At 39.0% G+C, this 15,374-nt stretch overlaps 2 protein-coding genes across 6 annotated transcripts; one reads left to right on the top strand and one right to left on the bottom strand.

Annotated features, from left to right (window-relative positions):
* The first annotated feature begins 1,723 nt into the window (after positions 1-1,723).
* Positions 1,724-4,956, top strand: LOC136244531 (actin nucleation-promoting factor WASL-like). 4 transcript variants are annotated; one of them, XM_066036110.1, is made up of 9 exons: positions 1,724-2,365; positions 2,868-3,008; positions 3,056-3,094; positions 3,161-3,263; positions 3,311-3,455; positions 3,546-3,575; positions 3,633-4,599; positions 4,645-4,698; positions 4,747-4,956. In XM_066036110.1, exons 7-9 carry the CDS (start codon positions 4,154-4,156, stop codon positions 4,790-4,792), a joined length of 546 nt encoding a protein of 181 aa, XP_065892182.1. In that variant the 5' UTR covers positions 1,724-2,365; positions 2,868-3,008; positions 3,056-3,094; positions 3,161-3,263; positions 3,311-3,455; positions 3,546-3,575; positions 3,633-4,153; the 3' UTR covers positions 4,793-4,956. The 4 variants fall into 4 exon arrangements, with proteins under 4 accessions (XP_065892182.1, XP_065892179.1, XP_065892181.1 ...); XM_066036107.1 differs by having other exon boundaries at positions 2,908-3,008; positions 3,546-4,599; XM_066036109.1 differs by lacking the exon at positions 2,868-3,008 and having other exon boundaries at positions 3,546-4,599.
* An 8,453-nt stretch (positions 4,957-13,409) lies between these two features.
* On the bottom strand, positions 13,410-14,779 carry LOC136244373 (uncharacterized). 2 transcript variants are annotated; one of them, XM_066035942.1, is made up of 3 exons: positions 14,566-14,779; positions 13,880-14,490; positions 13,410-13,828 (listed from the first exon to the last, which is right to left on the bottom strand). In XM_066035942.1, the coding sequence occupies exons 1-3, from the start codon at positions 14,622-14,624 to the stop codon at positions 13,527-13,529; spliced, it is 972 nt and encodes a 323-aa protein (XP_065892014.1). In that variant the 5' UTR covers positions 14,625-14,779; the 3' UTR covers positions 13,410-13,526. The 2 variants fall into 2 exon arrangements, with proteins under 2 accessions (XP_065892014.1, XP_065892013.1); XM_066035941.1 differs by having other exon boundaries at positions 13,412-14,490.
* Positions 14,780-15,374: the final 595 nt, after the last annotated feature.

The raw sequence follows: 15,374 nt of genomic DNA on the forward strand, positions 1-15,374 counted from the left end.
TAGGCTTAGCATCCACTAAGGGTTTACATTTACCAAGGCAAATGCTAATGGACCCTGTTTATTTAAATTTTTGTTTTTATTTATATTATTACTAGGACTTTGGGTCACACATAACCAAGTACATTACCGAAAATATTATACTACTACACATGAATCTCTAATAAAACAATCACTGTATCTACTGTCTATAACCATAATTGATTACGTTTTTGTGAAGTGGTATAGTAGGATATATTAATGCTGAAATGTAAACCTTCTTGCATAACATGCTCAAGTCACCTGGAAGTCTAAATGGTTTAGCTACAGTTCCTTAATAGAAAATTCAAATATTGACCTTGGATCAAACACAACCAATTATTACAACAAAAATAGTACCTATAATACAGCCACAGACTGCAGTGTAAGTAAATGTAAATGTAAACCAAGGGGGTAGCATTCCCCCTATACCTTCTCTGTTCCTTCAACTTTCCAGTTCATAAAAGATCAAAATACTCTAATAGAGCAGTCAGTTAAGAACATGCAGTCACCGTTTTATTTACTGCAAATATTTTCTTGTGCCAGATGGACTGCCCCTGCTTCCACCCAGCTTATTGGTAAATGACCTGCACTTAATACTTAAAAGTAATTACACAGATTTGAGTGCAATTAGGAAGTAATTGTATAAGTTGTGGTCAAATATTCAGTTCTGTGTGGCCATTAACTCCGAACAGATGATTGCATCATTCTTTACACCACAAAAAAGGTTTCTGTGTCATATAGGCTAGTTCCAATTGATAGGATTCTAATGTCATTATATTTCTAATGTTATTATGTAACACGTATATAATCAAGAGTTCATAGTAGTCAGGAGAGTATCCAATACTGCAATAGCCCTTCAAAACACACTGCGTTATTGTTATATCTAATAGTTTATTATCACCACAACATGGTAACTGCCTCAAAGGTCTTATCTTTGCCTATAACATTTGAAGTACAAATCCTTATGCTGGAATTTACTGAAAATATCCTAGAGCATTCAGATATGATGTAATACTGATGTAATTTCATAATGCAGTATGTTTTGAAGGACTATTGCAGTGTTGGATACTCTATCTACTACTATATATAATTATTATGAACTCTTGGTATAATGTATGTAATATATTTGTAACAATTAAGGCATGTATTGTATATTTGTAACGTACATGTACGTGATGTCTGTAACCTTTGTACTATATGTAAGTTCTGTAACTTGTAACATATTTAATGTCCGTTGTGGTCACTTTACATTATTAATTTATTTACAGAAGTGAAAACTGGAGGATGTGGATAGTAGGACAATCGTAATTCTTTAAAGTACTTTTTGATATACATTTCCAGCAGTTAAAGGACTTCACAGAATTACTAATACCTGGACAGCTGGTCCGTGCTTCATTACAATAGAAGTTTGATGGATTTACAGTACTCTAACAAAACATACAAATATTGGCAAAAAAATAAATAGAATATACTCTACCATTGTTAGTCACCAAGTTAGCTAAGTCATGCTGAGTAAGTCTTTTAAGACTGTAATTTTGTTGTATTTGATTGTACGTTCGTTTATACAGCGAACATTATGTCTACTGGGCTGCGTGGGCTGTGAACTATATAGCTACTGTGAAATGAAATTATTTTCATCACTGATGACTCTACCTAGATAACCTTTTAGATCTATGACACAATGTTGTACTTTGCAGATGGAAAATTTACACTGCAAGAGCTCCAACAGTTAAGTATCAAGACAAGAAAGCTTCTTTATCATGCCTTTACAGTGAATTTGCATTGGAAGCGGACTTTACCACATTGCCTCGCACATTGCTTCAGTACATAACGGGCATCAGTAGCTACAACATCATGTTCACGTTTGGTATTGAACAGACTGTGGAGACGATATCATTACTAGGGACAGTGAAACCAGTAGCTCATAAGCACTGCATGGCTATAACTGACATGTTAATGGAACTAAATATAGCTAAACTGGCCAACACTGGCTTGAAAACTGTAGACTCGATCGGAGCAGCTGCAGTCACGTCTGATAGCCACTGCTAGCTAATTGCAAACCAGATTACTTCATTACTAGTCACTAGTAATCATTTGTTTTGTACACTAGCGTTTTAATTAACACTTTTTTGTTTCTCTATATTAGAGTTTTGTCCCCAGAGGGTTTTGTTAATTAACAAATAACGTGGCAAAACCCACAATCGAAATTAAAGACATTTATGGTTTAATTATTCGCGTAGTCAACGTTCGCGTTTATAGAAGAATGTTTGAGCAGAGGACGTAGGTTCAAGCCAAGATCACAGAAAGGAATTGAACCCTGGTGTTCATCCCTTCGACTTCGTAACAAGTAAGCCTTTGTAACACTGTTCATTTACGTTTCTCAATTCACAAGCCCGCTCTCTCGGGTCTCCCCAATTTCATTGTAGAGTTTAGGATGATGAAGTTTATAGACACCCCTACCTATTCTCCCGATTTGTGAGTGAATAATGTTTAACAGTTCTTGGACGATTTATACAAAAACATTGCAAAAACCTCATGTATAGAGTGCATTATTTAGAAATTTGCACTATTTGACTGTCAGTGTCACGCCCCACCTACCTTCCTCAGGTCAGACAGTGGGTGAGGATTAGTAGAGGCCTTCATACTGTTACTTATCCCCAGGGTAGGGGCATTTGCAGCACAAATAGCCATACAATATTGTTTGTTTAATGGACCTATCAATGTAATCTCCAACTACCACAGATACGGGCTGAGATGGGGGGAAGGCCAGGATTTTCACTTCTGAAAATTACAAATCCCCACCTACTAGCTCCGAGTAACAAACCCCAGGGATAGTCAATTGTTTTTAGGGTTTTAGTAGAGGATTTGCAACTAGGAAGTTGTCCCCAGGAGTCAAGACTCCACTGTAGTGTTGTACAAGATAGATAGCCGTGTAGACTTGTGCGGACGTGATGTACACGTGTTGTGAGGTGTTAGCAAACTAGAGAAAAGTGAGTTTAATCCATTGAAGTGACCTTGTATTAATTTACCTTTGTAGGACTCCAATGTAGTGTTGTACAAGATAGAAATTACACATGTGAGGATGGTTGTGAAGGTGTTCACAAACTAGAGGGAAAGCCATTGAAGTGACATTTAATTACAGGAAACAGTAAGACTCCACTGTAGTGTTGTACAAGATAGAGGACCGTGTAGACTTGTGCGGATGTGATGTACACGTGTTGTGAGGTGTTAGCAACTAGAGAAAAGTGAGTTTAATCCATTGAAGTGACCTTGTATAATTTTACCTTTGTAGGACTCCACTGTAGTGTTGTACAAAATAGAAATTACATGTGCGAGGATGGTTGTGAAGGTGTTCACAAACTAGAGGAAAAATGAGTTTAATCTATTGGAGTAACACAGTGAAAATTATGTACAAGTGTAGGGAGATGTTAAGTATGGTGAGTTTAATAATCCATTGGTGTACCATTGTATTACAGAAATAGTAAGCTCATCTATTGGAGTTACAGTATTTTTTTATTTCTGTGTAGAGTAGCTACAATCAAAAAAAAGAAAAAAATGTGAGAAGGAACTTCTTCAAAAGTGACAGTGTTACATGCTTGTTTTTCCATTTGTAGGACTTTCAGTTCATTACTTTTCAACACAGGACTTTCACAAATTTCAGTGCATTCTTTGTGGTCTAAAGCATGTCATAGAATATTTGCGGATTAATTAGTGCAGCTGGGTTGAAGGGAAGACCCCAGGTGAATTCCAAGCTAGTTATTTACCACAACTGTCATCTGATTCTAGCGTACTAGCTGTTTGCTATTTGCATAATCATAGTTTTTGGTATATACCAGACGAAAGAATTTTGACTTCTAAGATCAGCTAACTCGTGATTGCATGTACAGGCATTTCTTCCCGCACTCACAAACCACGTATGTTGGTGGTACCGCCAACAAGAGAAGCAATGTTTAATTCCATTGGCTAAACCAGCTACATCGTCAAAAGTTTTGGTGGAAAGCGACTTATACCTGGTTTCCTTTTTAGCTGCGTTCCTGTGCCTTTGGTAGGTATAGCGTATTACCGTCAAGTTTGTACAATAATACCTGTTTATTGCCGGCTAGATAGGACTGAGTCTGGAGACGAACTCTTAGACATGGATGTGTCACCCCGAGCTATACCTTTGCTAGAAGCCGCATTTAATTATTACCAGAGACCTACACCAACGCCACCTACTCCACCACCACATAGGAAGAGAAGGGCACCTACACCGCCTCAACGAAGGGTAATAAGACCACCTCCCCCGCCTCAACGTAGGGTAATAAGGCCACCAACCCCACCTCAGCAGCGTAGGGTAATAAGGGCACCCACTCCACCACCTAGGAGCACTCCAGCTCAGCTACCACCACAAAATGTAGGTGCCTCCAATGTGGCACCTGGCAGGCCCCCTATACCACCTCCAAGGAGCAGAGGACCACCTACAAGTCAACATACAGGTCCTCCACCACAGAGACGTCGACGCCAACGAGGACGAGGACGAGGTGGCTTTAGAGGTCAAGGTCAAGGTTCGTGGAGAGGCTATGGCTTCAGAGGTGGAAATAGGTATGATAAGACATTCATAATCGTACAATAAATTTCAATTTTTAGCTACAGGGGAAACAGACACAACCCCTACACGAGACATCAAGACAACCAGGAAAGGTTAGTGAATACATAAACATTTCCATGTTTGGACATTGCCTTTTGCAGGTACACATCTACGATCATTTACTGTAACAGTTGCAACTATTATTAGTAACGTGTCGTGTCTATCAGTACTGTATATCACATTATGAAAACTTGTAAAGTAGAACACTTATTAATATTACACATAAATCAGTATATTATGCAAATAACCTTTAAAGTATTATGCAATATTGTAATGAAAAGATAAGTCAAAACGTACATGTCATTTAGAGCTGAAATGCATCATGTGTTCTTCCTGGAATATCCTTTTTGGACCAGCATTGTGATATTCATACAGTGATAATATTATTTAATGTGGAGTGCAGCTATAGATAGTGTAGCCCACAACATATAGGATTTGGGTCTTAGTTGACCACTAATAGAACAAGTGTTGCTCCCAGTATCTACAACAGCAAAAAAGACACCAGAATGAACACACTTCTATATCACATCGAATGTACACTCTATATTTATGGTCAGGGCTTCCCTGGATATTACATCACTGGGTAGATTGCTGCCCAGTTAACTACCATATTGTCAACTGTTTTCGCAGGTATATAAAGGTAAGACGCATCAACAATAAATGTGAGTGGCAAATTATTTTAAATGAACGGTCAACAAGCAAGGTTGATTTGAACCATAGTCAAGCTGTTTCCCCAGCATGGTTCTAGCTGTGTGAGTAATTAATGCATGAATATAATAGAATGAATACCGGTAGTCAAGGTACTTTTTTGGTAAAAGGCAACAGTCAAAATCAACATTGATCTTGACTAACTTTGATCATGGTTGCAGATTGTACTACAGTGCCTATTGGAGTGACAATAGACCCTGGCCGTGCACCAAGCAAGAGCTTAATGACTGTTTGAAAATAATTATTTACAAAACACCATCATAACTAACTATGAAACACCATAGATACTGGAAACACTATCCAACACATTAATAACTGCCATGTGGTCAGTGATTTGTAGACCTGTGTGATGCTACAGCAGGGTCTGTAACAATTGTTGGGTTTGGTTCATTCAATTCATGAGTCATTAATCAGAATGACAACAATGTACAACCAGAAGAAGAAGTAGGACAAAATAATAAGAATAATACAAACGTGACGTCATAAATAATTAATTCACAGACAAAACTACAAGGTATAGAACAGAATACTAACCGGTATTGGGTGAAGCAATATCCGAACGTTAAATAAAACGACAGGTTTGTTTCTGCAACTCTTAATAACCAAGTACGGTTTTCTAAATAATGCCATCCTAGCAACATCAGTTCAGTTCCAGGCAACCAATTCTAATGTATCACACGTTACTAAGCACCCACCTGTATAACCTGTTTGAGCGTCCAGCAACTATTTTATTAACCGCGATTTTTCGTTCACGTCATAGCAACCAGTCTTATGTGCGCTGCGCATAAAACTAGGTGATAGATACGTTGAATTTAAGCGCCTCTATAATCTATCGTGGAACTTTGACCTCCTGCTCATGCGAGGCCTACCTCTTGCGATATAAACTCTATGTATTTGTACGACCTAGAACACCACACTCTCCAGAACAGGACCTAGAATGGAAGTGTGATATAATCACCTAAAACGGAACAGAGCACCCCCAAATAAACTAATGATCTATCAGGTGCGGAATGCCAAGATGCCGGGTAGATAATGTCAGGAGAAAGAAGCCGTAACGAAAACAACCAGATTTGTGATGGTTTATAACACGAAGGAAGGATGAAAGTATCTCAGAGTATAAACAGTGGAGAAAGGTATCTCGAGAGCTCATAAAATTTTGTTGCTGATACCATAGTGCTAATACCAGAATATTAGTGCCATATTGCCTGACCATGTTGTATGAACAACACATGCTATGACATAGTCTAATCCAATAGTGACGATTATGTACACATTTGTAGACAGTTGTGAGTTGTTAACAAACTAGAAAAAAGTGTTTATTCCATTGAAATGACATTGAATTACAGGAAAATTTTTACACTGTATGAGTCCACTGTAGCTAGTGTTGCAAGATAGAAATTACAAGCGTGAGGACAGTTGTGAGATGTTAAGGAAAAGTGAGTTTAATCCATTGAAGAGACAGTGAATTACAGGAAACATTTTCCAATGTAATACTTCACTATAGTGTTGTACAAGATATAAATTACACATGTGAGGTTGTTAACAAACTAGAGAAAAGTAAGTTTAATCCATTGAAGTGACCTTATATAATTTTTCTGTGTACGACTTCACTGTAGTGTTGTAAAATATAGAAATTACACATGTGAGGATGGCTGTGGGGTGTTAACAAACTAAATAAAAGTAAATTTAAACCACTGAAGTGACCTTGTATAATTTTTGGTATGACTTCACTGTAGTGTTGTATAAGATAGAAAGTACAAATGTAAGGATGGTTGTGAGGTGTTAACAAACTAGAGAAAAAGTGAGTTTAATCAAGACTGCAAATAATTATTTTCAATCATTAAACTCTTGCTTGCCGTGCACCAAGCAAGAGTTTAATGATTGTTTGAAAATAATTATTTACAAAACACCACCATAGCTAACTATGAAACACCATAGATACTGGAAACACTACCCAACACATTAATAACTACCCTGTGATCTGTAAACCTGTGTGATGCTACAGCAGGGTCTGCAACAATAAAGTATCGGTTTTGCCTAAATTTTGGAGACAGCTGACCCCAAATCTGCCCCCAAGGGAAAAAAACCCCACTGAACAAAAACCACATGGGTAAAAAAAGAACAGCTGGAGGAAAAAACCATACATGATGCATGCAGCTGTAGCACCACATGTGCATCACTCTCGAACACAAACGGCAATAACAATAACCACAAGCAAGATTAAGCACATGGATGAATACATATATAATAGTCCAGAATCTAGTCCAACTGAGTATTTTAGTTTATTTGTGAATAATTAAATGGCATTTTAATCAGACTACAAAGAATTGCTTACATATCATTTTCTAAGCACAATAATGGAAGCCAACCATTCCCCAAGGAGTAGCATAGGTGCAAGAGACCATGACTATACGTAATAATAATTATTTTGTCAGTGGATTCATGTCTGCATGCAAGGGGCAGAAACTACCAATAACAATCCACGACTGAGATATTTGTGGATTATTGGTGACAAATTGTATGTTGAGACCTGGTCTAATCTATTGGTCGCCTTTTCTTTGCTGGCCTTGAGTAAATTCAGATCATGTACAGTATGTTCTATAATATTTTCTTTTAACAATAAGTTTAATAGTATATAGTAGATGATGTCATAATGTTATTGGCTAATAATAGTTGCAATTGTTGCAATAAATAATAGTAGATGTGTGCCTGTAAAAGAGGCACATGTCACAAACATTTAAACTGTTTATGCACTAACCTTTCATGATTGTCATGGTGGCCTCTTGCACTGGGGCGATTAGGGTTATATCTCCTGTAGATAAAATTATTTTTATATTGCTCAATTTTGTAATATCATACCTATTACCACCTCTGTAGCCACGTCCTCTTCCTCTGAAGCCACCTCTACCTCTCCCACCCCTTTGACGCCATCTTTGCTGAGGAGATTGTCCTGTGCCCCTCAAATTTTGATGTCCTGTGCCCCTCCAATTTCCTGTGCCCCTCAAATTTTGATGTCCTGTGCCCCTCCATTTTCTTGTGCCCCTCAAATTTTGATATCCTGTGCCCCTCCAATTTTGATGTCATGTGACCCTCCAACTTTGAAGTTGTTGTGGTGGGGTGGTAAGGGGCCTCATTAACCCATGTTGCGGTTGAGGAGTGAAAGGTCTTGCTTGCGGAGGGGTAGGTGGCCTTGGTTGCTGTGGAGGAGTGGGTGGCAGTTTCTTTTTGTTGGGTGGTGGAGTAGGGGGCTGTGTTGCGTTGGAGGCCCCCGGAAGACGCTTCCAGCAGAGGGGTGTGCGGCCCATATGTCCTTGGTTCATGGCTGTTGGTGGTAGGCAGTGAAACTTCCATATCTAGAAGTTCTTCTCCAGATTCAGTCATTTCTAAAACGACATTAGAACAATACTAAATGCGCTATCCCATACCTACATGTATTACCAGGTAATAAAGCCAGTCCAGCTACACTCGACGCTAACAGTGTCAAAAGTTTATCGCAAAGTGTATTAGCCAGGTTATATTAGCCAATGGAAGTTTCTATCTTTGGCGGCCTAAGTGTCTTCCTCTGGAATCTTCAGTAAATTCTCCACTGTTGGTCAGAAAATCTTTTCTCCACCTTCTTATTGTCTTCTCATTCACTCTAAAAAGTAGCCCAGTTTCCTTTGCAGCTCCTGTCTTGGTTAACCCAAACCTCTGGATGTAGCTGTCATAAACTACCATCGTTACCTTCTGCTTATCTGTGCGCTTCATGTCACTAACCCAGTCCTCAAATATAGCGTGAATTTCGTCTTCAGCAATCGAACCTTCGTAACCTTCATCTTCATTGGCTTCCTCATCACTACTATTTTCTTCTAAAGGTGCCGGCAAATCTTCAAATGGAACGGTGTCGACAGCACTAGTGCCTTCTCTGGTATCTTCACTCATCTCTTCCAATGTTCCAGCTCTGACCTCCTCACAAGAAACCTCACCAGACCTCAAACGCTTCTCAACTTTTAGCTTATTCATTTCAGAAGCCCTTTCCCTTAGGGACACCTTGCGCTTTCTTGACATATGCATTTTCCAGCTTGTTGAATTGAGCAAACAACAGACAGGAAGCAACAAAAGGTGCGAAATATCATAGATCGTATATTCTTCGTACCCGGGATTGGAAACTTCAATAGCTTGCGTAGCACAATCCTCACCCCGGTTGTGTTTAACACCTTAACGTGCTAACCAAAGTGTCACGATTAATATCCGTGAATATACGTATGGCGCCATTTAGTCGCGGAACCATGCCATTTCTTCATGGAGTTTGGGCTGTCTTACAGTGATCTTTACGGTAATATGTCGTTGTTATCGAGTTGAAATGTGTTCATAATGATATTACTATACTTTAAAAGTCGGATTTTCGCCGTGGCGAAAGAGTCATGAGTGCTTCTTTTTTTGGAATAGAGTGTGTACCCAATGCTCGCCATTAGAGGCATGTAGAATCATGAAAATATATCCGCTAGTGTATCTTACATTGTTGTGCGTCCCTGTACCATTAAAAAGACCGAAACATGCCGAATTCTTGTTTTAGGTCTCTATTTTGTAGTTTTACAGCATGTGGTTTGTGTACCCTTTACTGCAATTGTGTTGTGCTTTACAAAGATTTTTATAAACAGTATTTTAGTGCACAGCCTGATTTATATACTTTAATGCTTTTTTTTTGCTTTTAAACAGAAATGTTTATTCCTGGAGCTCAAGAAGATGGGTCGTAGGTTTCATCTTGTGCAGCGGAAGAATTATTCCAGGAAGAAGGCTAAACCATCAACTAAGCCATCAAAGAATCCAGCTGCTATACCTGCAGGTACTACTAAGGAGTCCGTATTAGCTACACAGCCTTCTGCTGGCTGTATTGATGAAACTGGAAGTAGCGTTCTGACACCTTTGGATGACAATGTCGATGAAACCAGCAGAGACTGGAATACAGCCACAAGCACTGTTGAGTTGCCTCCCAGGAAGAAAGCTAAACTAGTAGAAAGTCCAGTTGCTATACCTGCAGGTACCACTTATGAGTCTGTAAGTTCTATACAGCCTTCCATTGGAAGTAGCGTTCCGGCACCTTTGGTGAATGACGATGTTATTGCTGAAAGCAGTATAGACCGGAACACAGCCACAAGCACTGTTGATTTGCCCCCAAATGATCAAACAGGGAGTGCCGATGATGTTGAAATACCTTTGGCCACGGATGATCTTGATGATGGCAGCAGAACAAAACAGAATACTAGTACAAGTAGGGTGGAGATGTCTTTTGGTAATCTTAATGAAAAAGCCACCTGCACAGCTTTATTGAGTGATGCTGAACATACTGTGAATGGTGGTACATTGACAACTGAAGTATCCACTCAGACAGATCTTGTAGACATTTGTGCAACTGAACTTGAGTCATCTACCAGTGGTGTGTTCACAGCTGAAGCTTCCACTCAAACAGAACCTGTTGACATTATTGAAAGCACAGGTGGAAGTCAGTCAGATTCTGTAGCTACCACCAGTACAACAATAGCAGTTGGTACAAGCCAGCAAGAGATGCCTTATATTATGTGTGAAGGGAATGCTGACGAGAAATTTTTACCACTGGTCAACAAGCACGAAGGGGTTTTCAGGGATGCAACAGGTACATACATGCAGTATGTATTTATGTATACAGTTGATTTTTTTGATAGGTAACCACGTGGTAGCATATTATGATTCTTACCAGAAGACGATACGACACGTTCGCTGTCTGTGGAAAATTTCCCCATCATCACCATCAAACCGATGCACTCACTGCAGAAATTTTCGTGACAATATTCTACGAAGTGGACTAAGCAGACTTTTGCGACAGACAGAAGGAGACAAGCAGAGAAAATGTTATGTCGATAGCCACACTACATATAAGAATTTGAGTACATCTGAGAAACATCTCAGAATGCGTAATGTGCATTCTGCTTATCGTGTGAGCAAACACAAAGTATCTGAGTTGCAGTCAAAGTTGGATAAAATGATAGAGAAAGATTCTGTTGATGTGGACTCCACAACCCACAGAGGGCTATTGACTATAGCAAATGCTCAGCCAAACACGAAAGAAAATTCTGGAGAAAGTTTCTCATCAATTTTCTGGGAGCAGCAGTTGAAGGCTGCATCAGTCAAAGGTGCAAAAGGCATGAGGTGGCACCCAGCTGTAATAAGGTGGTGTCTTTACTTACATCACAAATCTAGTGGGTGTTATTCAACGTTGCGAAACTCTGGGGTCCTCAAGTTACCTTCAGACAGAACACTAAGAGACTATCGACACGCGTCATCCTCAAAGCCTGGCTTTTCTGTTGAAACAGATTTAGAGCTGCTGGATGTTGTTGCTCAGCAAAGACCAAAGCACCTAGCTAAATATGTCGGCTTGGTGTTGGACGAGATGCATATTAAAGAAGGTTTGTATTTCGACAAGCACACTGGCAATTTAGTTGGTTATTCAGATCTTGGTGAAGTGAACAACTTGTTATCAGAATATGAGGATCATTTTGACAAAACTGGTGCCACCCCTAGACCACTGAGCAAGTGCATGCTTGTGTTTATGATTCGGGGCTTGTTTACAAGCATGAAGTTTCCTTATGTCCAATTCCCTGCTGTCAGTACAAAGGGTGCTGACATCTTTCCTCTGGTTCGTGAGGCTATCAGACGGTTGACAATGCTTGGCTTGACTGTGGTTACTGTTACGTGTGATGGGGCTTCTGATAATCGAAAAATGTTTTCGATGCATAATTCTGACAGTGCCCTTTCTTACAAGACAGTTAATGTCTACACTTCAGAGCGGCGGGAAATATTTTTTATTTCAGATCCGCCACATCTCATCAAAACCATTCGAAATTGCTTTGCTAGAGGAAAGCTGTGGGTATGTGCTTTATACAAGGTTGTTATGTTTATTTTATTACATGCATTGTTTGCTATATGTAGTGTTGCGGTCACAAGATTGACTGGAATTTGATTGTGGATTTATATAAGAGGAATACAGGGGCTATCACTACCACACCTGGCTTGTCATTGGTACCAAAAATCAAGTACGAACACATATACCTCACCAACTTTTCTAAGATGAGAGTTGATTTAGCAGCACAGGTGAGTCTACATACTATAATAATGCTTGACTTTCTTGAAATTAATATGTGCTTAATAAGCATTTAACACAAAGGGAAATCGCATATAGAAAATAACATGAATTTTACCAGTACAAATTGTCTTGTGATGTATAATCAATGTAAAAGTTTTGCAAATGTATACATTTCCTAAATGAACATTACTTAAATACACTATTTGTTTGAACAGGTACTCAGTGAGTCAGTTGCTAAGGCATTGTACTTCTCGGGTAATGAGGATGCTTACGAAACAGCTTATTTCATTGACAAAATGGATAAGTTATTTGACATGTTGAACGTCTCGTCGTTTTGTCAAGGGAAACACAACAGAAAGCCTTTTCAAGATCCCATCAGGGGGCCTGGAGATTTTAGAATGAAGGTAAAGCAATACCTCTAGTAAAACACTAACATGCAAATGATATATTTTAGTTTCTTAAGGAAATTCTTGGTTATTTAAATCACTGGAAGAAGAGCGTTGATAAAAGAAGGGGACCGTTTGATGCAGCTGAGAGACGGCAAATGATGCTAAGTGATGTTACACTTAATGGAATTAGAATTACAGGTATGGGCTAAATATTGATGAATTTTTTTTATTTGTTGTATTTGTAGTGCACTCTCTATTGGAATTGATACCATTTCTTTTTTCTATTCCTGGTGTAACTTGCTTTTTAAGTGAGAAGCTAAGTCAAGATGCCTTGGAGAAGTTCTTCGGGTGTCAGCGTCAAAAGGGTAGAACAAATGACAATCCAAAAGTTCATGAGTTCTTGTGCAACACACAGTCACTAAGAGTGATCGATTCTATTAAAGTTGACACGATTACTGGAAATTGTCGGGGAACAAAGAGGAAGGCATATGATTTGGAAATGGTAGACTTAAACAAACCCTTAAAGAAAAGACGCCGTCATTATTCTGATTAAATACACTGTACATGCAGAACACTTTACTTTAAAAAATTATTATTGTTGTAAATATTTCATGGTTGCTTTCATTTTCAACACATTATTGAATTACATTAAAATTTACATCTCATTATTGAATTACATTAAAATTTACATCTCATCTGTAAAAAGTTTACTTCGCAAAGGTTTAGATTTGTCTGTTCCCTTTTTTGATGACTGTTTGTACATCTCCATCATTGACTTAGCGAAAGAGAATCCGCGGATCACGATCCATTTGTCAATGATCTTAGTTAGGCATTTGTCAGATTTACTTTGGTCAACCAATCCCACAGCCAATTGCCAGTCAAACAGTAGGTCCTCATCACTTAAAATAGAAGTTGCGATCTTCTTCTTAAATGTTTCATTCATATCTCTAGTTTTGTCAGCTCGAAGGTATTTTCTAGTAGCCATTTCTATGTCACAAAAACATTGATATGCTAGATCAGTAATCCTTGTAAGCCCACCTCGGTTAAGAACATTGATCCACATTCGTGTAGGGTCAAATCCAGATTGCCCCTGCTTGTCAACTAACTTCTCAAGTATGGGAACAAGGGTGGCATTATTGCGGTCCTTCTTCAGGTGATGTATGACGTATCCACCAACATAACGTATAACATTTTCATCTTGGTGAGTGAGCTCACTTGCATTATCATCATCAGTCGGCTCTGTGACTGGTACGGTGAAAGATCTCTTTATGATAGATTCAAAAACTTGATCCGTAATATGTTGGTACAAAAGAGGTGTGGCCTGCACCTTAACTTGCATTAAAAAACGCTTCCATTTGTCATTGAATGGGAGTGAGCTTGTAAGCTGATGATATCCAATCCACAACTTTTCTTTGTCTACTCTGGTAGTAGCATGCTTGCTCTTGTCCACAATTGCCATCAAGGAAGTGACTAACCACCGACAAAAGCCTTTGGCAGGCTCAATTGGCTGAACAAAAAACACCACCAGACACCTCACAGCTTCAAGACATTCCCGTGCTTCAGCAGTTGGTATGGAAAATAATGGGTCTTTCATAATATTGGAAATAGCATTGTGCACTTCACTGTGACTGGCAGCAATCAAGGGGTTACTAAAATAATAATAACAAAAAAATAACAATTACACACAGCTCTAGATACAGTGCAAAACACAAATGTGGACGTACTGTGTCGGCTCCTGTACACACGAACTGGTAAAGGGGCCAAACGCCACAGAACGTGCCATAGAAACTCGAGTCTTACCTCCACACGTGCACTAAGATACAATCGATTGTGGTAAGAAACTAGTAAGGCTGCTTCGTGGTCCGAGTTGTGGTCGGGGTGCGGAGTAAAGTGTGAAAAGCTGGTAGATTCCAATCCCGGGTACGAAGAATATACGATCTATGGAAATATTTATTGTTGTGATGCAATGCGCATGGTTGTGCTATGGCAACCACAAATATCAAAGACGCCGCTTGCGATCTGATTGGCTAAAATTAAACAGGTGATACATTAGCAACCATTTGCTCAATTGACGTCAAAATTGATATGTGACTTCATCACAGTAGCACCTACGACTCGCGAGAAAGATAGAGTTACCGATTCTTGGTGAGTGCGATTACTGTGCGATAAATATTTGGACATTCTTGATGACTTGCACTATAGTTGCTAATAAGTAATGTTAGCAAGTGTTGTTAATTTGGTGTTAACAAGATTGCTAACACGTATATAAATTCTGCAAGAGAAGTTAAAAGTACATACAGTAATAGATACATTATTAAGTTACTTACATTATAGCCAACTCTCTTTGCTTTGCTATTCCCACCACCTTCCCACTCATATCCAGACATACCAAGTCTCACGCAATAGGCGTGAGTCTCACACATTTGGACATGATCTCACGCTCACACGCATGCAGCAGAGAGTCTCACTCATATGAAAACAATCAGTAACATCATCCACCAGTCCTTACTCCAACCACATAGCTCACAGTATA

This window comes from Dysidea avara, chromosome 14 (genome assembly GCF_963678975.1).
Source record: "Dysidea avara chromosome 14, odDysAvar1.4, whole genome shotgun sequence".
Taxonomy (NCBI): Eukaryota; Metazoa; Porifera; class Demospongiae; order Dictyoceratida; family Dysideidae; genus Dysidea; species Dysidea avara.

What these genes read in the sequence shown, in the direction of transcription:
- LOC136244531 (XM_066036110.1), top strand. Translation starts at nt 4,154, where the DNA reads ATGGATGTGTCACCCCGAGCTATACCTTTGCTAGAAGCCGCATTTAAT. An exon ending in GGCTTCAGAGGTGGAAATAG is followed by an intron (nt 4,600 to 4,644) that starts GTATGATAAGAC and finishes TTCAATTTTTAG; the next exon opens with CTACAGGGGAAACAGACACA. An exon ending in CATCAAGACAACCAGGAAAG is followed by an intron (nt 4,699 to 4,746) that starts GTTAGTGAATAC and finishes TGCCTTTTGCAG; the next exon opens with GTACACATCTACGATCATTT.
- LOC136244373 (XM_066035941.1), bottom strand. Translation starts at nt 14,624, where the DNA reads ATGGCACGTTCTGTGGCGTTTGGCCCCTTTACCAGTTCGTGTGTACAG. An exon ending in TGTGTACAGGAGCCGACACA is followed by an intron (nt 14,491 to 14,565) that starts GTACGTCCACAT and finishes TTATTATTTTAG; the next exon opens with TAACCCCTTGATTGCTGCCA.